Below are 24,541 nucleotides of genomic sequence, written 5' to 3'. Positions count from 1 at the left end.
AATACAACTAGAAAAAGTACATTATAAAAAACTAAATGATGCCCACTTTCATCTTCGGCAACAGAGGTTCCCTACTCAGGCTCACTTTGACCAGCAATTCCAACAAAACAATGGTATGGTACCCATGCATCACCAACAGAGGTTCCCTACTCCAATTCCATGCCTTCACCACCCTCTCCATCTTTTCATCAACCGTGAGCTTACTACACAGTGCCTACTTCTACAAATAATACTGCATGGTTTCCTGATTCTGGTGCTAGTCACCATGTTACAGCTGATCCATCAAATTTACTATCCTCCACACCAAGCATTGCAGACTCGGACAGGCTCTATGGAGGTAATCGTACAGGTATCAAAATTCGTAACTCTGGCTCATCTTACCTAGTTGAAAAATTGAATAATGTGAGTTATGAATTGCTCAATTTATTATATGTCCCTCAAATCACTCAAAATCTGCTCAGTGTGTCTAAGTTTGCTGCTGACAACAATGTATTTTTTTAATTTTGATCTCATACTGTGCTTGTACGTGATCAGTTTTTAATTAAGAATCTGCTTCTCAAGGGCCAAACTAAAGGGCGCATATATGTGTTTGACAATCTGCTTGTTCCTAAAAATCTTTCTTTGAATAAAGAATCTCTCAGTAGTAAAGATCAAAGAGTCTGTAATAACATAGCTATACCTAGTATGCCTTTCAATTCAAATTCATCTTCTTGTAACTCTATACTTTCTTCTAGTTCCAGTACTGAAAGTCCATTTTTTCTGAATTCCACTTGCAATATATCCACTAATGACCGTAGTTTTACCTTTGGTAACAATCAAAATAAAAAAAATAACAATGCTTGCTAGCTCAAATAAATATGACATATATGAACTATGGCACAAACATTTAGGCCATACTGACATAGCCACTGTTATTAAGGTTCTTAAGCAATGTGGCTTGACTCTAACACCTAAATATGTGCCAAATAGAATGCGTGAGACTTGTACCAAATCAAAAATGCACTCTATTCCCTTTTACTCCATTGACACACAATATACTACTCCCTTAGAATTGTTTCTGCAGATATTTAGGGACCTTCTCCCATCGCTTCTCGAAATGGATATAGGTTCTATGTTTGCTTTGTTGATGCTTATACCAAATATTCTTACTTGTTCCTTCTAACAAACAAATCTCAAGCTCTAACAGCCTTTGAAGTGTATAAAAATTTGATGGAGACACAAACAAGCTGCAAAATCAAATCTATACAAACTGGCCATGGTATGGAATTCAAATCTATAGCTTTTACTTCATTTTTACAGAAACATGGAATAAGGCAAAGGTTTTCTTGTCCTTATACTCATCATTAACGAGGTAATGTTGAGAGAAGACATAGAAGTATCACTGAAATAGATCTATCCTTATTTTTTACTACTACTTTACCCATGATATTTTGGGAGGATTCATTTCAACTGTTGTTTCTCTATTAAATAGGTTACCTACTAGCATTCTTAACTATATGTCACCCTTTGAAAAGCTGTACAATAAAAAACTAGACTATACTCTATTAAAAATATTTGGTTGTGTTTGTTTTCCTTTCCTAAGACCATATAATAAACATAAGTTGCCGCTTAGATCTGAGAAATGCATTTTCCTAGGCTATGATAGCAGTCATCATGGTTTTAAATGCATGACTAAATCTGGTAGAATATATCTATCAAGAAATGTGCAATTTGATGAACACAATTTTCCTATGCTGAATTATTTGATCATACTAATATTCTTCCATCTGCTACTAACCAAGACACTGTGACTACTAATCCCTCTTTTTCTCTTATGTCCATAAGTTCTATTCCTAATACCAGTAATATTCAGACTATCATTAATTCCCAGCCCTGAACAACAACATACTACAAATGACAGTGTAAGTACAACACAACATTCTCAGAGTGCTTTTCCATCTTCCAGGCCTCAACACAATACTAACATCATCCCAATAAGTGAAAAAGAGGTTTGTTTATGTTAATGTTGCAAATGTGAGGAGTGCATGAAGTTAGTCCCACATCAAAGAAAGCAAGGAAGAGTGAGGAGTTTATGAGATGAGAGACCCATTAATTTGACACCTTAAGGTTTTGAGTTGGTTGTGGTGTCTTCTCATCTTATGTTATCTCACTTGATTCCTCCCCGAAATCTCCCGGCATCAGAAAAGCTGCTATAAATGCTGGGTATCAAGCATTAATGCAGTGTAGAACATGGACATTAGTTTCTCCACCTCCTAATGCCACTATCATTGGCAACAAATAGGTTTTTGCTATTAAAAGAAATAGCAAAGGTGATATTATGAGGTACAAAGCGCTTGTTGCTAAAGGCTTTCATCAAATTGAAGGGATCGATTATGAACAAATTTTTTCCCCTGTAATTAGACACCCCCCCCCCCCCAAACACTCTGAGAATTGTGCTAAGCATTGCCTTATATCAAGGATGGGTTATGAGGCAATTTGATTTTAATAATTCCTTTTTGAATGGCATTCTCACTGAACAAGTCTATATGACACAACCTGAGGACTATGAACACTTAAATGCTAATTTGGTTTGCAAATTGAATAAAGCTCGTTATGGCCTTAAACAGGCACCAAGAGCATGGTTTCTCACTTTAAAATCTACCCTACAACACTTTGGATTCAATAGTACAGTGTCTGATACTTCTCTTTTTATTAGACATACTCCAAATTCCATTACTTATATGCTAATCTATGTAGAATATATTGGCTGATTACCGGCAACAATGCTCAAGAAATTGAAGATTTGATAGCTAAACTAAACACTATTTTTCCTCTGAAGGATCTGGGAAAATTCAACTTCTTCCTGGGTCTTGAAGTCATTTATCATAATGATGGCAGCATTCTTCTATCTCAAGAGAAATATGCCTTAGAGTTACTAACTCAAACTGGTCAATGCTTTCTAATCTTAAGTTATTTGTCAATGATTCTGATCCCTTTGATAACCCAAAATTGTATATGTCATTTGTAGGAACTTTACAATATTTAACTACAACTAGACTTGATTTAGCTTTTTCTGTTAACTGTGTGTCTCAGTTTTTGCAGCATCCAACTATTCAACAATGGAAAGCTCTCAAACGCATACTTCAATATCTAAGAGGTACAGTTTCTCATGGCCTAGTGTTAACTAAGTGTTCTAATTTTTGAATTCTGGCCTATGCAGATGCAGACTAGGCTAGCGATATGGATGATCGAAAATTTGTAATTGAGTTCTGCATCTACCTGGGTAACAATTTGGTCTCATGGAAGTGCCAAAAACAAGGCAAACTAAGAAGGAGCAGCACTGATGCAGAATACAGGTCGCTGGCCTCTACTCAATCAGAAATTATATCCATTCAACAACTTCTTACTGAGTTACGAATCCCTCAACGAATTCCCCCCACCATATACTGTGATAATCAGTTAGCATGCCTCCTAGCTGCAAATCCTATACTTCACAATCGCTCAAACATCTTGAGCTTGATCTACATTTCTTAAGAGACCTTGTTAATCAAAAATAACTTTACATAGTGCACATCCCTTCCTTAGAACAAGTTGTTGACATCTTTATAAAATTCCTCTCCATCAAGTTTGATAAGTTTGAGGGGGGTATTAAGGGAAATATAGACAATGGAAATGAAGGGTAGTTATAGTTTGTTATCAATTTCTAGCTTCTGTTATAAGCCGTGAGGGTTTTGTTAGCTTTCTATTTTCTGGAAGCTTCCTCATGTACCTGTATAAATACAGGTTCCTTCCTCTCTTGTACATACAATGTTAATTCACTCTTCTTCAATAAAGCAAGTAATTCAGTTCTTAATCTCTTTGTTTCTTGTGTTGCTCTTGTTGTAATAATTACTAGTGGTCCTAATTTTCATATTTGTTGTTGTGAACTAATGATGTTTAAGCCTGCTAGAAAAATGTTTGTGTCCTTAAAAGAACATGAGCAAAGATTGTTAGATTTGCTCAAATATGCGGCTTATAATGCACTATCATTCATGCAAAACTAATTAAGTTATTATTGTAGTCCATTTTAATTTGGCCATAAATTTATGTCATACTATGATAAAATAATAGAAAAAAATTGTGTGTTATTTATGTATTATTGTCTTATAATATATTGCTTATCGTACTTAATTATTGTTCTTATGATATACCATTTATTTCTTACTTTGATATTGTTATGATTATAAGAATTTATTTATGTCTTCATGTAGGACTTAATAAAAGTTAATTAATTTGAAATGAACATAGAGCATTTGTTTGAAGATATTGAAAAAGAACAAAATAAAGAATCAAAATTATTTTTTATTATAAAAGAAGATACATATGAGATTAAAAATATTAGTGCATTGATTGGTTAATATACAGTCAATTATTTATGTAAAGAATCATGCAGGACTAGTAAACAAATAGGTCATTCATGGTGCAAGAAATTCTATGTGGTCATGGCATTCGTTATGAAATGTTTTGGATAGAAAAAACATGTTTTTTTTTTCAATTTTGTACTGAATTAGTTAAACAATGGCCTAAAATGCACAAAGTGGAGGGATTTTAAGAGATGGTTGCAATATTCTTAAATACGGTTGGTCATGAAACAGGTAATAGGATGATACAAGAAAGGTTTCAATACTCTAGAGAGACCATAAATAGATATTTTTATTAGATATTTTCATGAGGTATTGGTTGCTTGCTTGAGGTTGTCTATTAAATATATTAAACCATCTTATCCAAGGTTTCAGAATGTTCATAGAAAAATAAGAAATGATCAACGATATTGGTCATTTTATTTTTTAAATGCTATAGGAGCAATTGATGGTACTTATATTCCATGTATAGTTAGTCCAAGTGAACAACCTAATTTTATTAGAAAAAAAATGATATCCAACACAAAATATAATAGCCGTGTGTGATTGGAATATGTGCTTTATTTTTGCATTACCTAAATCTTTAGATGGGAAGGCACTGCGCATAACGCACTATATTTGACGATGCTATTATAACTCCTACTATAAATTTTTCACATCCTCCTCCATGTTGCTTTCTATAATATTCTTACAAATGAGCTATATTTACTTAGTTATCATATGATATGTAACTAATTTTATTATTTATTAGGTAAATATTATTTGATAGATGTCAGTTATCTAACACCAAAAGAATATATTGGTCCATATAAATATGCGTTATCATCTTGCATATTTTAGGTTTTTTCTGGATTTACAAATTATAATGAAGTGTTCAATTATTATTACTCAAGTTTAAGAGGTACAATAGAGAGGATGTCCAAGTTCAAAATTAAAACTCAAGTTCAAATAGTATGTACAATCATGGTTATTTATAACTTTAGAAGACATTCTGAAACAGATATTAATTCAATCAATATGAATATACATTCTTGATGCAAAAGATGATAATCATGTTGGTGAAAGTTCTAATCAAACTTTAACTGTTAGCTCTTCTACAGAAATGAACCATGTTTGAGACTTGATTAGGGATCAAATTATTAATTACATGCAGCATAAATAATGGCGTTCTTATGTATTAATTTTGTATAGTATATTATATTATTTTTTATGTATTTTATTAGTATTTTATCCTTTAATTTAATACTTATTTATACTAACATGTTAAACTATATGTTTATTCATATATTATTTCTAGTTTTTATAAAAAATATCAATTTTTATGTTATTTTTTATTTAATAATATTAATTTTTACTATAAAATTGATTAATAAGATTCATTTAAATATCTAAAACAAAATGATAGAATAATATAAAAATATTATTTAAATTTATATCTCTTTTAATAATTTTTCATGTAAGTAATTTTGAGTAGTGCATTCAAATAATATTTATTTTACTATAATTTATTTTAACATAAAAATTACTAAATATAAATCACATTACACAAACTTATTCTTTTTTTTTTTGTTTCCCACAGTATCCCTCAACCTGACAGGGTAAAGATTAATCCGTCGCGAATCTTCGAACCCCCAACACTTACTTAAACGGACGAATGAGCTGACCACTCAACACAAACTTACTTTTTATCAAAATCAAGTTTGAAAAATCAATTTGATGCAAACATTAATCCAAACACATTATATCATTTAAAAAAAATCAATATAGAACCCAAGTAGGATAGGACGATAGGTTCATCTTTGCTTTTGATTCGTACCAATGACTACTCTTGGTTTATAAACCATAATTTCATAAACAAGTGGTATCAAATAGAAGAAATATATTTACATGAAACATGACACTTTAACGAGAAACAAAAAACAAAAGTTGGTGCAATAATTGGGGATAAACAAGCTAATTCAGAAATTCATCTTGGCATCCATGCAATTAAACAATTATCGAATGCCATGCAATGCAAGAGTCCACAACCTTCGTTGAACTTTGAACCCATTTTTGCTACCAATATTAACTAGAACCATTAAAAACCAAATTGGAGAAGGTTCTTCATAGGTTCATAGCATTCCAACCAACAGGGACTTCAAAAACTTGCATGTGTCAACCATTTCTCATCATATTTCACCACCTTTGCTTCCAATTGGTGCTTCCAACAGTGGAATCAAACCCCATTCAAAATCTTATAGGTATTCATTCTACTTTCACAAGATACTACTAAAATAAGCCTAAAAAGGATTATCCAACATCATGTACAAGCCAAAGATATCAAAGATTTCCCCTCCCCATATCAGCAAACAAAGGAAAGAAAATCCGCAACCTACCGTTACGTCGTTCGAGTTAAAAATATTACATCATTGAGTCATGGTTAACTAGAATACAATTTGAAGAACTGAGGAGTAGGAGGGGGAGGAGGAGGGAGACAAGCATTACCCGAGAAAACCTAACACCTTTCAACGACGCATTTTTGCAGGGTTGTGAAAGGGCATAAATCTTTCCATATCATCTTTAAAATGGATGATGAGAAGCAGCAATAATGTATAGCAGCAGTGCATAGCAGCAGTGCCTTCCATCTCAATGTCGTATTTTAACCGACTTAGGGGGTTAAGCGTCATCATCAAAAGAGAGAGAAACTGCTGAATACTTCAAGATGATATGGGTTCATAGGGGTATGATAACCAAGGGTGCTTCAAGGCCTCAGCCGCAGAGGGCCGCTTCTTTGGGTTAACCTCGAGCAAATGAGCAACAAAATCAATGAAACCTTGATCTCCCATAGGCAATCTATGCCTCAATGACGTCTTTTTCGGGATCAGGTATTCTAACTTGTTGGATTCCTGTGTAAAAAATATATCTTTACCGTCAAACTCTTTGAAGAAAGTAAAGGGCACAGGTAATGGCAACACTTTTACATTTTTAACATGGCAAAAACTAAATTATAAACATTTTTCTGGAATGATGACCAGTCTGTTTCATACACTAAAAATTAGAAATATAATTTGTACCTGATTCCGTTCATAAAGCATATGATTTTTGGTGAAGTACTTGTATGTATCTCGTCCCTTTGCAAGCATACTTTGATCAATTGGACCAATGATCCCAATCACCCGGGCGAGTAATGTTGCAGGGGAATCATTTTGGAAAAGAACCTACAACAAATTTAGTGGAGTGTCACATGGCAAAGACGAAGAAGGATACAAGATGGAGGATAACAGTTCCTCTAAACAAGAGCAAAAACAACCAAAAGAGTCATCTAAAAAAACATGGGTAAGAGAGAATTAAGCAACGGGAAAATAGGCGTATTATGCACTATGCAGTTATTATGATTCCATTTTTGGGATGTATAGTTATTTTTCACTTCCACATCTAAAACATGCTTCAAGTTTATTATTTGATGTTACTACAAAACAATCCCAAACTTACTTGAGAAAGATTTCCAACATCTAGAGAACATCATCAGGGAGAAATAGATGTAGAAGAAAACATTTCACATGAGTAATTCCCGTGTGAACCAGAAATGAATATTAGGTACAAACTAATCGGTTGGAAGGATATATTAAATTTAATGCGATTTGAGAATACATATTTACCATCTAATCATATATTAAACTTACATTGCCAGTGCAAAGTTCTGCCAAGATGCATCCAAGTGACCAAATATCAATCTTCTTGTCATATGAAAGCCCCAAAATGACCTCAGGTGCACGATAGGACCTGGACTGAACATAGGAGCAAAGGTGATCCGTCTCAAAACAACTACTTCCAAGATCAATGACTTTCACCTCACATCTGCTATAGCTTTTAACCAAAATGTTCTCCGGCTTTAGGTCGCAATGTATTAGTCCAAGGCTGTGCAAAAACTGAAGTGCTTCCAAACACTGAATGGTAATTGACTGCACACACAAATTGAAGAGTTTATAATGACAGTAGTAGGATAACAGTTAAGGAAAACTTAAGATCAAACAGGTAAACAAACATACCTGTAATCTAGGCATTGTGAAGTAGACTTCACCGCCTGATTCTCTGTTGAATTTATGAAACTCGTACAAATTGGCTTTAAGTAGCTCGCATACTATTAACAAATGTTCCTGCATAACAAAAGGGGAAAGGAATGAAATGTGAAAAGTCAGTCATAGAACCACTAATCAAAAGATATTTAGTGAACTCTTATTAGGAAGTTTAATTCATTAGACATAATAACATAATTCAACTTAACTAAAAATTGAAATCAGTGCTGACAATTTATACCATGTCCTGTAATGCTATGGAAACTGCCAAAGCTCAAATTGTTATTAATTAACATAAGATTTTGGAATATAATGGAAATGTGTAGCCCAGATTCGGTAACCATTTAACATAATGTATGGTGTAGAGACTTAACAGCAGAAGGGAATAACAATTCAGTAAATTAAATAAATAGACTTATATATGCAAACATGACCAAATAAAAAATTGATTGAAGATCAACAGCACATCCAAGATCACTTACTCTATAATAGAAATAATCATATAATCGCAGAAGGTGATACTTGTCAGCGGGATCATGCTTATTGACATACTTCAGAAGCTTGATTTCATCAAGGCTTTGGTCAAAGAAGTCCTTGTTGTTTTTTATAATTTTAACACAAACATCCATGCCCGTGTGCAGGTCATGAGCTTGTATAGCTTTGCTAAATGCAGCAGATCCCAGATACTCAGTGACATGATAACGGCCGGCTATTACCGAATTCAAAACAACATGGAAATGCTTGTCTTCCTCAAAGCCAGTTCTGATAGCAACAAACATAGGTTCAGATAGACTATCTTGGCCAAAGGAGGAAGGATATGAACAACAAAAAGAACTGTTTAGCTGACATTCAAAGGGATCGGCATGCATTGTTACATAGCTAAAGCTTTTATATCCTATTTACACCTTTTGAATCTATGCAATCATGGCTAATGTACTATCTTTTATGTCCTATCTTTTTCCATCAAAAGAAAAAATAAAATACTAAGTATCTACCAAAAAACAAAAAAAAACTAATGGATCAATTCACTAATGTACCAAACTTTTCAATAGTTTCCAACATCTAGTAAAATATTTCTTTCCTCAAATACTTTGCAAACTTTTCAAAAAGGAAATAAAATAAAATTAACATATATATATCAGCAAATGTATGTAGTGAACATGCCTGTTTTTCCTGTGCACAATCTTCAGATTGAAGGTTTCAAACTCCTCCTCCTGCGCTTTTATTTGCCTTACCTGCTCTTGCACAGCAGCAGCCTCTTCATCATCTAGTGAGGCGCCTAGTTCATCTTCCCTTTCAGTGCCACCTTTTTCATCCTCTTCTAGCTTGGCATGATCTGTTTCAGTATACCCATAATTTGATAATGTGGTCGGCGAAGAGTTTGTTGACCTTACCATATTAGCATTATTATCATCCCTAGAACTTTTAACGGGAGAAGAATCGCTGCTCTTTCGCCTCCAAGAAGAAAGCATGTCATTGGTTCCCACATATGCATTAAGACGGTCATCTCTTTCGTCCACATTACAACTACTTGACCATAGAGCCTTACTGGGACCAGCTTGAATAATCTGGCCATCATTTAAAGTTTGGGGGAATGAGAAGTTCACATCATTATTTGTTTTCATCTGTAAGCGTGCATCTTTATCACCCCCAATGATGTATTTATTCAACTCACTCTTGTCACTTTTCTTCTTGCTTTTTATCGATTTGTTCGAAATGCTATCCAAATCATGACTGTGTTTGGAGCCACCAATCCCGACATCTCGATCACGGAAATATTCTAAATCCCCTTCACTACTACCCCCAATCAAACTTCCATGCACTTCACTGCCAAAGTCAGCAGCATCACTGTTAATCCCCACTCCAATTGACCTAACCGAACCATGCTGATCATCTTCCATACAGATATCTTCAAGTCGTGATCTTCCACTATCATTTAGAAGCTTCCCATTTACTAACATGGTGCGATCATTTGTCTGGGAGACAAACCCCTGCCATACAGGTTCCACTCGCATCAGATTCAATTCTTCATCGTCAATCAATTGTCCATTGTATTGACCAATTGTGTCAATATCATTCGTTCCTCCATACATTTCCGTAACCGTAAGACCAATGGGATCATCTGAAACAGTGACTGGCTCGGCATTCTTCGCATGAAGATATTGCTCTCCAGAGAAATAAGAATCCTCCTCAGCAAAAGACTGATCATCATCGTCATCTTTGGCCGGACCTCTTTCCTGAGGATCTGGAACACTTCCATGTGTGGTCCCCTTTTCATTGTCACTAGGGTAATCAACTTCATGTGCCAAAAACCAGGCCTCATCCTCAATGGGTTGTCTCATGTACCCAACATCGTCATCATCGTCATATTCATCAGAGTCCCAATATTCATTTGGATAGTCAATAGATTCACTCAACCCATCGCCAATTGTTGCAAAACCAGATACAAGATCAGATGTATCCTCTACAATCCCTTGACTCACAGACAGCCAACTACCCCCTGAAGGCCTCCTCATACCTGAGACCCATGAAAAAGTCAAAGCCAGTCTTTGGGACAAAATAAGCATAATGAAATACAGGAAGCATTTTACAGTTTATTCAATCTTTGAATTTGTGCAAATTTCTTATGTTAGTTCTAGAGGCGAAACAGGTCAGAAAACACCATTAATGCAAAGAGCAAACCTTCCTTAAAGTCAATTAATGCAAAGGGAAAATGTAAACTCTTTAAAACAGAAAAGGAATTGAGAGAAAGATGTACCATAATAAAAAATTTACATTATTTTCTATTGATCAATACCTTGTCTAATAACTAATGAGAGAAAATGAAGTCCTTGACATTAGGCAATGAATTCACTCACAAATAAAAGATCATACGAACAGAGTTCAAACAACAAAAACATTCAACGAAATTCAAATTTACTAAGGAAAAAAATCCACAGCATGAATTGAGTAAATCACCAATTGAACTCTAAAGTCAAAATGGCAACTAAATCCATTCCAAACATAAATCCTAACTTGATCAACCAAAAGAAAATCTAACAAGGACTAGCTAAATGAGTTACAGCAATTGGCATGAAATGAACAAGTATGTCAAACTGTCACAACTGCAAACTTCATAATACAAAGAAGCCAACTAAATAGATCAACACTTGAAATATCAAGTCTAGTTTGCAAAGGAACATAAGAAATAGAACTACAAGAAACAACATCCTTAGACAGAAAAAGGGAAAATTGTCACCAAGCATGTAAATCTATCATATCAACATTTGAGTCCCAAAATAAAAGGAAATAACTAATTAAATTGCAAAGAATAATGGAAAGATATGATATTTTAACCAATTTAATAATATTCTTAAGATGTTAAAAAAGCTTACCTGCAGTTTTAATTTCTTGTCCAATGGGCACATCCAAATATGACCCAATAAGCAAAGTGTTGTCAGTAGAACCACTGAGTTTTGCGGACAGTCCATCGCGCTCAAACTTCTCCTCCCAATTAATAGCCAACTGCTTATCTTCTGACTTGATTTTAACAGGAGGAAGCCGAGGAAATTCTTCCTTCTGGTTCTCTGGTGAAAGAGGGAAACTTAGGCTGCTGAAATTATTCTGTTCGGAACTGCCTTGCAACTTTCCTAAGTACAAAGCCCTCCCCACTTCATCCACCTGCTCTTTTATTGCTGCTCTGGCATCACTTGTTTCTTCCTTTCTCTTCTCCTCTTTTCTGCCTAAATAAGTTGACCCATTATAGCTCGTAGACACATCCCCTGTTCCCGTTGAGAACGGGAAAACAGTCTTCACGGAACAATCTTTCCACGGGTCCAATGACAAATTCACATTATCATCATTTCTCGACAAAGCATTATCGACCAAGTTCTCTTTCAGAGAAGAACTACTAAATTTTAGCTGTCGATCCAGTTCCCTAGGTTCTTTGCTTTGAATGAGCTCATACTTTGGTTCAGCAGTGGCTTTACTACTACTTCCAAGCCAAGTGGAATTTCTTTCCATAGGCACAGCATTTTCCTCCCCAGATTTTGCTTTCCTGTTGGCTGCATCAACAGCTTCACTTGTTTGAGATTTTGATTGCTGAGACATCGGGGTCTTCAACATATTACTAGCCCCACTCCCACCATAAGTTTGGTAAGGCTCCGCTGGACCATTTCCAGGGCCAAACTTCCATGAGTTCAAATCAAGAAGATTGTCCTCCGAACCCTTTGAGAAACTGAAGTTTTTGTCACTTGTTCCACCCACTTCGTTGGATTGATTACGCTCCCCTGTAGAAGCAGCAGCTTTCCGTTTGCTTTCAACATTATTTCTACTAGTTCCATACTCTATTTCCTTCACAATCAGCTCTTTAGAACCATCAACACTATCACGAGAATCCGAGCCACGGCTTTCTAGCACTGTCGTCCCCTTATCATCATGCGACACATTACACAATTCCTTTTCCTCTAATTTAAGCTTCTGAAGGAACCCATTCACATCAGAACGGTTGCCGAGTTCACTACGCAAGGCTGCCTCAGCCCGGGTGAACCGGTTCCTCCTCAGAAATTCCAAAATCACATCAACTGAATTTGGGTCTGACATTTCTAAGCTGCTACCAACCTAAACAAATAAAAACACACACAAATACTTCAAAAACATCCACAAAAGAACTTCCATTCCAATCTACAGATAAATACCACAACCAAAAAGACGTCAATGCACATTCCCATATAGCAACAATTATTTTCTTATGAACACCCCCATTAAAAAATTTTAAAAAATCGCAAGGTTTGGAGAGAGAGCACTTCAAAAGCTCACCTACCTCTTGTATCAATCAAAACCAAGTGGCAGAACTATCATGAGTCCCAGGTATTGCACCTAAAAACATACCCCAGAAACTAAATCCTTGTTTCTTCACCAACACAACAAAAAGGAGGGGGGAGAGAGGAAAAATCCTTCAACAACCACAAGGACAGCAAAATAAAAATTATCAAACTTGGATTCTGTTCCTTAAAAACAACGAAACCTATGTCAAAGGATGCTTGCTGTTGCTTCAAAAAACAAAAAACCAAAAACCGCCAACACAAGGTGCCGGCCAAAGCTCTCGAGATAGATAGATACCCCAATCGCCGATCCGGCACCACTGCAAACACAAGAAAAGCTGAAATCAACGAAATGGGTACCACAGATCTTTACGCCAGTGCCTAAATAAAAGATTAAAAATAAAAAGCAAGGTTTTTGCGAAGTTGGGATTTTTCAGCGCGACCCAGTTGCCATCAAGATCTGTGCATTCACGTTCCTTAATCATTTACCTTCTTTTGGTGAAATACGAAGGAAAACGAAAATGGGGTCCCCCCAAAAAAATGGGGTCCCAAAAAGAAAGAAATTTTTAAAATGGAGAGAGGGAGAGAGAGAGAGAGAGAGAGAGAGAACCCGGTAGCAGTGCCTATTCGTTGGTGATGGTGGTGTTGTTATTGTTGATGTTGTTGCGTGGAAAGGCTTTTTGATGGGTGAAGGTGGAAGATGGTGGTGGTGTTGGAGGGGTAGCAACCTACGCTTCCTCCCTTTGTTGTTCCTTTTGCCTCGCAGCTATTGTGGTTTGGTTTGTGCTGGTGAATTGAAAATTTTGAGGGTGGTGATGCTGTTTGCTCTGGATCAAAGGTTTTCACTATTTTGGTTTTTGTATTTTTGTGTTGTGTGAGAGACTAGGTTCTTGGTGATGTACTTTTTTTCTTTTTCTTTTTTTTCTTACGGGTATCAATTAAGTTTAATTCGAATCTTTGTTTTTTATTTATTTATTTATGTAGTATAAGTTTTTTGGGATAGCTATTGTGTTCTTTGATTTCAATTGTTTTAGCATTCAAGAATAGATTTTACTGAGGTTACTAATTGGGTAGGTAGCTGCAATCCAAGCTCAAATGTTTTTTACCCGTTTGGATTTGGAAGGCAAAATGCATATATTTAGGATGATAATTCCTAATTGTTGGATAAAGTTTAAGATTTTTTTAAGTTAAAAATAGGTTTAGTTAATTAAAAGTTTTTTACAATTTCTCCAAATTTATTATTAGATTTTTATATTTTAAAATTTTCAATTTAAATATATTATATACATAGAGGAGGGATCAACCAATAAAATTTATACCTATTATAGTTACAATCATATGTATTTTAATATTTGATGGCTATATGAACAAGTTAGTTTGATAATCAAGTTCAGTTACATTGGTCTAATAGCTTAATAATTAATAATAAGAAATTTTAGTCGAAAAAAAAGAAAGAAAAAAAAATTAGTTGTACGTTACAAAAATAATTTATTTGCTTAGTATTTTTCTTAATATGTTACATACAGAGAGAATGAAAAAGAAGATAAATGTCGCATTTAGTTTCTGGAATTCACGGTTCTCACTAATTATTATTAAAACAGTACAAATATAAAGCATTATAGAGTCAGCGTGATATCTCTAATAATAAAGTGACATGATTAAAATTTTAATATGATCAAATAAGTGTCATAAATTGATTGATTGGACTCGTATAGTCGTATTAGCTAATTAATTTTATATTAATAGAAACTAAAATGAGTTCAATTAACTAAATTGAGATACTTATTTAATTATATCGAAATTTTAACTATATCATTTTACTCCTGAAATATCATGCTGGCACTATAATGTTTAATGTTAATAGTGTGCTAACGTTAATTGAATTAGAGATAACAAAGATTCACAATTTGTAAAGTTAAGGAGTAATTTAGTTATTTTAAAAATAAAAAACTATTTCGACGAAGATTGAAATTTTCAAAGAATATATATAATCATAGTTTAGAGGTTATAGAATGTGTATAAGGTTCATAACTTAAATATACTAGGTTCATAAAACATGAAAACTTATTAGAAGGCAACCTAACAAAGAGGAAAAATATATATATCTCAAATCGAACTTAAAAGAACTAATGCATATGTGACTTTCAAAAAGGGTAATATGTATCATTACAATACACATTATTTGATAGAGAAAACTAACATAAAGTTGTCTTTATTTAAAATTGATAGTTAAAAATCGTTAGATAATTTAATATATTTAATAAAATTATTATCTAAAGATTTTTATTTATCAATTTTACGTGAAAACAACTATATTAAAATTTTTTACCTTATTTGATTAGGATGATAAGACAATCTGTTTTATAGTTTAAAGACCTTCACTCCATACTTTGCCAATTTACAAAATAGTGTGTTGTCACATCTATTATTATGTGGTTGAATCTTAGCGGTATATTTTCTTATTACGTTTCTAATCAGAACCGTCACCATAAAGTTAACCCGTTGTTTCCAAAATGTAACATTATCATCAGGCGCACCACTAAAAATGTCTCCAAAATATTTTTGCACTGAAAAATATGTTCTCAATTTTCGTTAATAACAAGAATATCCTTGATAAATTTAAAGTATTTATTTGTAAAAGAGAGTTTTTTTCGTTAGTAAAAAAGGGTTATATGACAAACGGAATAGTCTAAGTAGCAAGTTATTCTATAACATGGCAAACTGTAGCATTGAAACCCTAATATTAAACCTAATTTCCAAATATAAATGAACAAAAACTAAATGGTAAAGGAGGAGATGAAAACCTTTACCATTGCCCTCTGCAGGGAGGGTTTATTACTGGAAGGGGTGCCTTAGACAATATCATTGTAACTTAGGAAGTTCTCCATTTTATGAAGAAAACCAAATTAAAGAAAGGTGTTCTTGCTTTTAAAATTGACCTAGAAAAGGCTTATGACAGGGTGAGTTGGGAGTTTTTGAAGCAATCTCTCCTAATGTTTAGCTTTTCAGGTACTATTGTTTCTCTTATTATGAAATGTGTAAAATCTTTCTCCCTTTCTCTAATGTGGAATGGAAACCGATTGGATGGTTTTCAGCCAAAGAGGGATTTGAGGCAAGGAGACCCGATGTCTTTTTATTTATTTGTTATTTGTATGGAGAGGTTGAGTTGCCTCATTGCTAGGCAAGTGGAGGTTGGTAGATGGAAACCAGTGACTGTGTCTAGGGGAGGTCCTGTAATCTCCTATCTCCTTTTTGCAGACAACCTTATCCTTTTTTGCAAAGCGAAGAAATCTCAAGTACTTCATGTTTTGGACACTATGGCCACCTTTTGCAGAGCATCTGGTATGAAGGTGAATTTTGACAAAACTCGTGCTATCTGTTCTATGAATGTTTCTAGACAACGCAAGGATCTCTTCACTGGTATTTCTTCTATCCGATTTGCTAATTCTCTGGGAAAATACCTTGGTGTCCCCCTCAAGCATGGCAGAGTTACTAAAACTGATTTTAATGATGTGGTTGATAAGCTTACTAATAGGCTAGCATCTTGGAAAGGTCGCTTCCTTAATAAAGCTGGTCGGATTTGCCTTGCTAAATCAGTTTTATCTTCTATACCTATTTATAGGATGCAAGTAAGCCTTTTTCCATCAGGTGTGTGCTCTAACATTGATAAGTTTACTAGAAGTTTCATTTGGTGTGGTAGTCATAATCACCGTGGTCTTCATTTAGCATCTTGGAGAGTTTTGACAACTCCAAAAAATTTTGGAGATCTTGCTTTGCGGGAGTTACTGTTGGTTAATTTTTCTTTATTAGGAAAGCTAGTTTGACAAATTTTGATGAATCAAGAAAAACTGTGGGTAAAGATTATGCTTCAAAAATACCTCCAGAATAGAAACCTATTTGCAGTTAAAGCAATGGGTTCTTCATCATATATATGGAAGTCTATTGTGCACACAGCTTCCGTTTTAAAGGAAGGGTTTGTGATGAGCGGATATTTTATACACTTTTTGGGGTTAATTTCATATAGTTTTTAGTATGTTTTAGTTAGTTTTTAGTTTATTTTCATTAGTTTTTAGGAAAAATTCATATTTCTGGACTTTGCTATGAGTTATGTGTTTTTATGTAATTTCAGGTATTTTTCTGGCTGAAATTGAGAGAGCTAAGCAAAAATCTGATTCAGGTTGAAAAAGGACTGCTGATGCTGTTGGATTCTGACCTTCCTGCACTCAAAGTGGATTTTCTAGAGCTACAGAACTCGAAATGGCGCGCTTCCAATTGCGTTGGAAAGTAGACATCTAGGGCTTTCCAGCAATGTATAATAGTCCATACTTTGCTTAAGGATAGACGACGTAAACTGGCGTTCAACACCAGTTATCTGCCCAATTCTGGCGTCCAGCGCCAAAAAAGGATTAAAAGTTGGAGTTCAACGCCAGAAATGGATCCAAACCTGGCGTTGAACGCCCAAAACAACCTTATGCACGTGAAATGTTTAAGTCTCAGCCCCAGCACACACCAAGTGGGCCTCAGAAGTGGATCTCTGCACTATCTGTCATAGTCTACTCACTTTTTGTAAACCTAGGCTACTAGTTTAATATTTAAACAACTTTTAGAGACTTATTTGGTATCTCATGACATTTTAGATCTGAACTTTGTACTCTTTGATGGCATGAGTCTCTAAACTCCATTGTTGGGGTGAGGAGCTCTGCTGTGTCTCGATGAATTAATGCAAGTATTTCTGTTTTCCATTCAAACATGCGTGTTCCTGTCTAAGATATCCATTCGCGCCTAACCATGGAGAAGGTGATGATCAGTGACACTCATCACCTTCCTCAATCCATGAACGTGTGTCTGATAATCACCTCCGTTCTACATCAGATTGAATGAATATCTCTTAGATTCCTTAATCAGAATCTCCGTGGTATAAGCTAGGTTGATGGCGGCATTCATGAGAATCCGGAAAGTCTAAACCTTGTCTGTGGTATTCCGAGTAGGATTCAGGGATTGAATGATTGTGACGAGCTTCAAACTCGCAAGTGCTGGGCGTAGTGACAGACGCAAAAGGAGGGTGAATCCTATTCCAGCATGATCGGGAACCTCAGATGATTAGCCGTGCTGTGACAGAGCATTTGGACCATTTTCACAAGAGGAGGGGATGTAACCATTGACAACGGTGATGCCCCAACACATAGCTTGCCATAGAAGGACGTGCGTGCGTGAATCAGAGGACAAAGGAAAGCAAAGATTCAGAAGACAAAGCATCTCCAAAACTCCAACATATTCTCCATTATTGCATAACAAGTAACCTTTAACCCATGCTCTCTTGTTTATTCGCAATTCAACTGATAAATACAATTGACCTCCTGACTAAGAATTGCAAGATAACCATAGATTGCTTCAAACCAACAATCTCCGTGGGATTCGACCCTTACTCACGTAAGGTATTACTTGGACGACCTAGTGCACTTGCTGGTTAGTGGTACGAGTTGTGAAAAGTGTGATTCACAATTCGTGCACCAAGTTTTTGGCGCCGTTGCCGGGGATTGTTCGTGTTTGGACAACTGACGGCTTATTTTGTTGCTTAGATTAGGAAAAATTTCTCTTTTTAGTTTAGAGTCTCTTATTGTTGTCGTGTTAGAATTTCAGAATCCTTATTTTCCTTTTCTTAAAATCTTTTTCAAAAGAAAAAAATAATTTTTATATTAAATCTTGTGCCAAACTTTCAGTTTGGTGTTTTCTTGTTGATTTTTCTGTGTTTTTTCGAAAATTTTAGTTTGGGTTTCTAAAAATTTTAAGTTTGGTGTTCTTCCTTCATGTGCTTGCGTTCTTGTGAGTCTTCAAAGTGTTCTTGAGTTTTCCTTGTGTCGTGATCTTAAAATTTTAAGTTTGGTGTTCCTTGGTGTTTTCCCTCCAAAATTTTCGAAAACAAGGAGCATTAGATCTAAAAATTTAAAGTCTTGTGCTATTTTATTGTTTTTCTCTTTCCTCACTAAATTCAAAAATATCTTTTCTCTCTAATTTTAAAACAAATTTTCGAAAATCATTTTAAAAAAAAATTTCAGATTTTTTTAAAATTTAAAATCTTTTCCAAATTATATCTTTTTCAAAACTTCCTTACCACTTTCTCTCCCCTCATTTTTTCGAAAATCTTCACCTATTTTTTATTTATTTTCTTTTAATTTATGTTATTTTCGAAATAAATAAATAAATAAAAATACAAATATTTTTTACATCATCTCCCTTTCTCCATCATGGATCTAAGTGGAAATGAACAGTCCATGAGGACTTTGGGGTCGTATGCTAACCTCTCTACTGCTTCATATGGGAGTAGTATCTGCATACCCTCCATTGGAGTCAGTAGCTTTGAGTTGAATCCTCAACTCATTATCATGGTGCAGCAAAATTGCCAGTATTCCGGTCTTCCACAGGAAGAACCTACAGAGTTTCTGGCACAGTTTTTACAAATTGCTGACACAGTACATGATAAGGAAATAGATCAGGATGTCTACAGACTACTACTGTTTCCATTTGCTGTGAAAGATCAAACTAAGAGGTGGTTAAATAACCAACCTAAGGCCAGCATAAGGACATGGAAACAGCTGACAGAAAAATTCCTGAATCAATACTTTCCCCCAAAACAGATGACACAGCTAAGGCTGGACATCCAAGGCTTTAAACAAGGAGATAATGAATCTCTTTATGATGCCTGGGAGAGATACAGAGAGATGCTACGAAAATGCCCCTCTGAAATGTTTTCAGAGTGGGTTCAGTTAGACATCTTCTATTATGGGCTTGCAGAAGGAGCTCAGATGTCTCTAGATTACTCAGTTGGTGGATCTATCCACATGAGAAAGACAATTGAAGAGGCTCAAGAGCTCATTGATACAGTTGCCAGGAATCAGCATCTGTACCTAAGCAGTGACCCTTCCATGAAAGAAGAGGTTAAAATAGTAACTGCTGAACTCAGTCCTGTGAAACAAGCTGCTGAATTCAATCAGCAATTGGATTTTCTAACAAAGCAGTTAGCTGAATTCAAGGATAAACTACAAGAGACAAGGATGGCTAATATAAATGTGGAAGAACAATTGAAGCAAACCAAGCAGCAGCTGTCAAGACAAATAACAGAAGAATGCCAAGCAGTTCAATTAAGAAGTGGGAAAACATTACATACCCCACCTCAAGGCAACAAAGAGCTAAGGAATGAGCAAACCACCCAAAATTCACTTGAGGACAGTAAGAGCCCAGGGAAAAGTAATTCTGGCGTTCAACGCCAGAAACAAGCAAGGATCTGGCGTTGAACGCCCAAAATGGGCAAGATCTGGCGCTGAACGCCCAAAATGGGCATAGTTCTGGCGTTCAGACGCCAGGAACAGACAATGAGTTGGCGTCTCACGTCACTCCAGCTTCTAACTCTGGCACTCAATTGCCAGTGAGGGATCAGACACACACACGTGCTGATGACAACCCCTCTAAAAAGGCTTCTTCAACCACTTCTGTAGGCAATAAACCTACAGCAACTAAGGTTAAAGAATATAAAGCCAAGATATCTTATCCTCAAAAACTCCGGAAAGAGGAGTAGGATAAGCAATTTGCTCGCTTTGCAGATTATCTCAGGACTCTTGAAATAAAGATTCCATTTGCAGAAGCACTTGAGCAAATACCTTCTTATGCCAAGTTCATAAAAGAGATCTTGAGTCATAAAAAGGATTTGAGAGAAACAGAAAGAGTTCTCCTCACTGAAGAATGCAGTGCAGTCATTCTGAAAAGCTTTCCTGAAAAGCTTAAAGACCCTAGGAGTTTTCTGATACCATGCACACTAGAAGGTAATTGCACCAAGACAGCTTTATGTGATCTTGGAGCAAGCATCAACCTAATACCAGCATCCACTACCAGAAAGCTTGGTTTAACTGAAGAAGTTAAACCAACCCAGATATGTCTCCAACTTGCTGATGGCTCCACTAAATACCCATCAGGCGTGATTGAAGACATGATTGTCAGAGTTGGGCCATTCGCCTTTCCCACTGACTTTGTTGTGCTGGAAATGGAGGAGCACAAGAGTGCTACTCTCATTCTAGGAAGACCCTTCCTAACAACTGGACGATCCCTCATTGACGTCCAACAGGGGGAAATAACCCTGAGAGTCAATGATGATGAGTTTAAGTTGAACGCTATCAAAGCCATGCAGCATCCAGACACATCAACAGACTGCATGAAAGTTGATCTTATTGACTCCTTGGTAGAAGAGATCAACATGGCTAAGAGTCTCGAATCGGAGTTGGAAGACATCTTTAAAGATGTTCAGCCTAATTTGGAGGATTCAGAGGACAAGAAAGAGCCTCTGAAATCTCTTCTGGAAGAGGAAAAACCTCCTAAACCCGAGCTCAAGCCATTACCACCATCCTTGAAATATGCATTTCTGGGAGAAGGTGACACTTTTCCAGTGATCATAAGCTCTGCTTTAAATTCACAGGAAGAGAAAGCACTTATTCAAGTGCTGAGGACACACAAGACAGCTCTTGGGTGGTCCATAGGTGACCTTAAGGGCATAAGCCCAGCTAGATGCATGCACAAAATTTTATTGGAGGATAATGCTAAACCAGTGGTTCAACCACAGAGACGGCTAAATCCAGCCATGAAGGAAGTGGTGCAGAAAGAGGTCACCAAATTACTAGAGGTTGGGATTATTTATCCTATTTCTGATAGCCCCTGGGTGAGCCCTGTCCAAGTCGTCCCAAAAAAGGGAGGTATGACAGTGATCCATAATGAAAAAAAATGAACTGGTTCCTACAAGAACAGTTACAGGGTGGCGCATGTGTATTGACTACAGAAGACTCAATACAGCCACCAGAAAGGATCATTTTCCTTTACCATTCATAGACCAAATGCTAGAAAGACTGGCAGGTCATGATTATTACTGCTTTTTGGATGGCTACTCAGGCTATAACCAGATTGCAGTAGATCCCCAGGATCAAGAGAAAATAGCATTCACATGTCCATCTGGAGTGTTTGCTTATAGAAGGATGCCATTTGGGCTGTGTAATGCGCTTGCAACCTTTCAGAGATGCATGCTCTCTATTTTCTCTGATATGGTGGAAAATTTTCTGGAAGTCTTCATGGATGACTTCTCAGTATACGGAGACTCATTCAGCTCCTGTCTTGATCACCTGAAACTTGTTCTGAAAAGATGCCAAGAGACCAACCTAGTTTTAAACTGGGAAAAAGTGTCACTTCATGGTGACTGAAGGGATTGTTCTTGGGCATAAAATCTCAAACAAGGGAATAGAGGTAGATCAAGCAAAAATAGAGGTAATTGAAAAATTACCACCACCTGCCAATGTTAAGGCAATCAGAAGCTTTCTGGGGCATGCAGGATTCTATAGGAGGTTTATAAAGGATTTTTCAAAAATTGCAAAACCTCTAAGCAATCTGCTAGCTGCTGACACGCCATTTGTGTTTGACACAGAATGCCTGCAGGCATTTGAAACGCCGAAAGATAAGCTGGTCACAGCACCACTTATTTCTGCACCAGACTGGACACTACCATTTGAGCTAATGTGTGATGCCAGTGATCATGCCATTGGTGCAGTGTTGGGACAGAGGCATGACAAGCTTCTGCACGTCATTTATTACGCTAGTCGCGTTCTAAATGATGCTCAGAAGAATTACACAACCACAGAAAAAGAATTACTTGCAGTGGTTTACGCCATTGACAAGTTCAGATCATACTTAGTAGGATCAAAAGTGATTGTGTATACTGATCATGCTGCTCTTAAATATTTACTCACAAAGCAGGATTCAAAACCCAGGCTCATCAGATGGGTGTTACTTCTGCAAGAGTTTGATATAGAAATAAGAGACAGAAAAGGGACAGAGAACCAAGTGGCTGATCATCTGTCCCGGATAGAGCCAGTAGAAGGGACGCCCCTCCCCTCTCTTGAGATCTCTGAGACTTTTCCGGATGAGCATTTATTTGCCATTCAGAAAACACCATGGTTTGCCGATATTGCAAACTATAAAGCTGCAAGGTTCATACCCAAGGAGTACAACAGGATACAAAAAAAGAAATTAATTACTGATGCAAAGTACTACTTGTGGGATGAACCCTATCTCTTTAAGAGATGTGCAGACGGAATAATCCGTAGGTGTGTGCCTAGAGAAGAAGCACAGAGGATCCTATGACATTGCCATGGATCTCAATATGGAGGCCATCTCGGAGGTGAGCGAACAGCCACCAAGGTCCTCCAATGTGGCTTCTATTGGCCCACACTCTATAAAGATTCCCGAGAGTTTGTACGTAACTGTGACAGTTGCCAAAGAGCTGGTAATCTGCCTCATGGTTACGCCATGCCTCAACAAGAAATCTTGGAAATTGAGTTGTTTGATGTATGGGGAATTGACTTCATGGGACCTTTCCCACCATCATACTCAAACACTTATATTCTGGTGGCAGTTGACTATGTATCAAAATGGGTTGAGGCCATTGCCACACCCACCAATGATACTAAAACAGTGCTGAAGTTCCTCCAGAAACATATCTTTAGCAGATTTGGTGTCCCTAGAGTACTAATCAGTGATGGGGGCACTCACTTCTGCAATAAACAGCTTTACTCTGCCATGGTTCGGTGTGGAATTCGCCATAAGGTGGCTACTCCATATCATCCACAAACTAATGGGCAAGCTGAAGTCTCTAACAGAGAATTAAAGAGAATCCTAGAACAGACAGTAAGTACCCGTAGAAAGGATTGGGCCCGGAGCTTGGATGATGCTCTGTGGGCTTACAGAACAGCATTCAAGACCCCTATAGGGACCTCTCCATACCAACTTGTGTATGGTAAGGCATGTCACCTGCCCGTGGAACTGGAACATAAAGCCTACTGGGCAACCAGATTTCTAAACTTTGATGCCAAATTAGCTGGAGAAAAAAGATTGCTCCAGCTAAATGAGCTAGAGGAATTCAGATTCAAGGCTTTCGAAAATGCTAAGCTTTATAAAGAGAAATAAAAAAAGTGGCATGACAGAAAGTTGTCATCTAGAATCTTTGACCCAGGACAGAAGGTTCTGCTGTTCAACTCTAGACTCAGGCTATTCCCCGGAAAATTGAAATCCCGGTGGAGGGGACCATACGTGATTACAAGTGTATCACCATATGGTTATGTGGAGCTTCAAGATATTGATTCTGATAAGAGGTTCATTGTCAATGGACAGAGAATCAAGCACTATCTTGAAGGCAACGTTGAGCAAGAGTGCTCAAGGTTGAAGCTAGACTAAAAACTCAGCAAGGTCCAGCTAAAGACAATAAAGAAGCGCTTGC

General features: G+C 36.3%; 2 protein-coding genes across 5 annotated transcripts; one reads left to right on the top strand and one right to left on the bottom strand.

Moving 5' to 3' along the window:
* LOC110272328 (uncharacterized) lies at positions 1-3,834 on the top strand. Of its 2 annotated transcripts, XM_021124480.2 has the most exons (3): positions 1-349; positions 3,073-3,136; positions 3,200-3,834. In XM_021124480.2, the coding sequence occupies exons 1-3, from the start codon at positions 116-118 to the stop codon at positions 3,208-3,210; spliced, it is 309 nt and encodes a 102-aa protein (XP_020980139.1). In that variant the 5' UTR covers positions 1-115; the 3' UTR covers positions 3,211-3,834. The 2 variants fall into 2 exon arrangements, 1 of the variants encoding a protein (XP_020980139.1); XR_015883184.1 differs by having other exon boundaries at positions 228-349; positions 3,082-3,834.
* A 2,697-nt stretch (positions 3,835-6,531) lies between these two features.
* Positions 6,532-14,186, bottom strand: LOC107644075 (uncharacterized). Of its 3 annotated transcripts, none has more exons than XM_088486503.1 (9): positions 13,847-14,186; positions 13,236-13,556; positions 11,809-13,033; positions 9,599-10,952; positions 8,917-9,196; positions 8,408-8,515; positions 8,042-8,320; positions 7,433-7,576; positions 6,532-7,264 (listed from the first exon to the last, which is right to left on the bottom strand). In XM_088486503.1, exons 3-9 carry the CDS (start codon positions 13,013-13,015, stop codon positions 7,076-7,078), a joined length of 3,561 nt encoding a protein of 1,186 aa, XP_088342629.1. In that variant the 5' UTR covers positions 13,016-13,033; positions 13,236-13,556; positions 13,847-14,186; the 3' UTR covers positions 6,532-7,075. The 3 variants fall into 3 exon arrangements, with proteins under 3 accessions (XP_088342629.1, XP_020980138.2, XP_088342628.1); XM_021124479.2 differs by having other exon boundaries at positions 13,232-13,556; positions 13,847-14,119; XM_088486502.1 differs by lacking the exon at positions 13,236-13,556 and having other exon boundaries at positions 13,847-14,126.
* Positions 14,187-24,541: the final 10,355 nt, after the last annotated feature.

This window comes from Arachis ipaensis, chromosome B5, assembly GCF_059453495.1.
Source record: "Arachis ipaensis isolate K30076 ecotype BB chromosome B5, ASM5945349v1, whole genome shotgun sequence".
NCBI classification, from domain to species: domain Eukaryota; kingdom Viridiplantae; phylum Streptophyta; class Magnoliopsida; order Fabales; family Fabaceae; genus Arachis; species Arachis ipaensis.
Note: the sequence above shows the minus strand (reverse complement) of the source record. Positions and strands in the feature narration are given on the sequence as shown.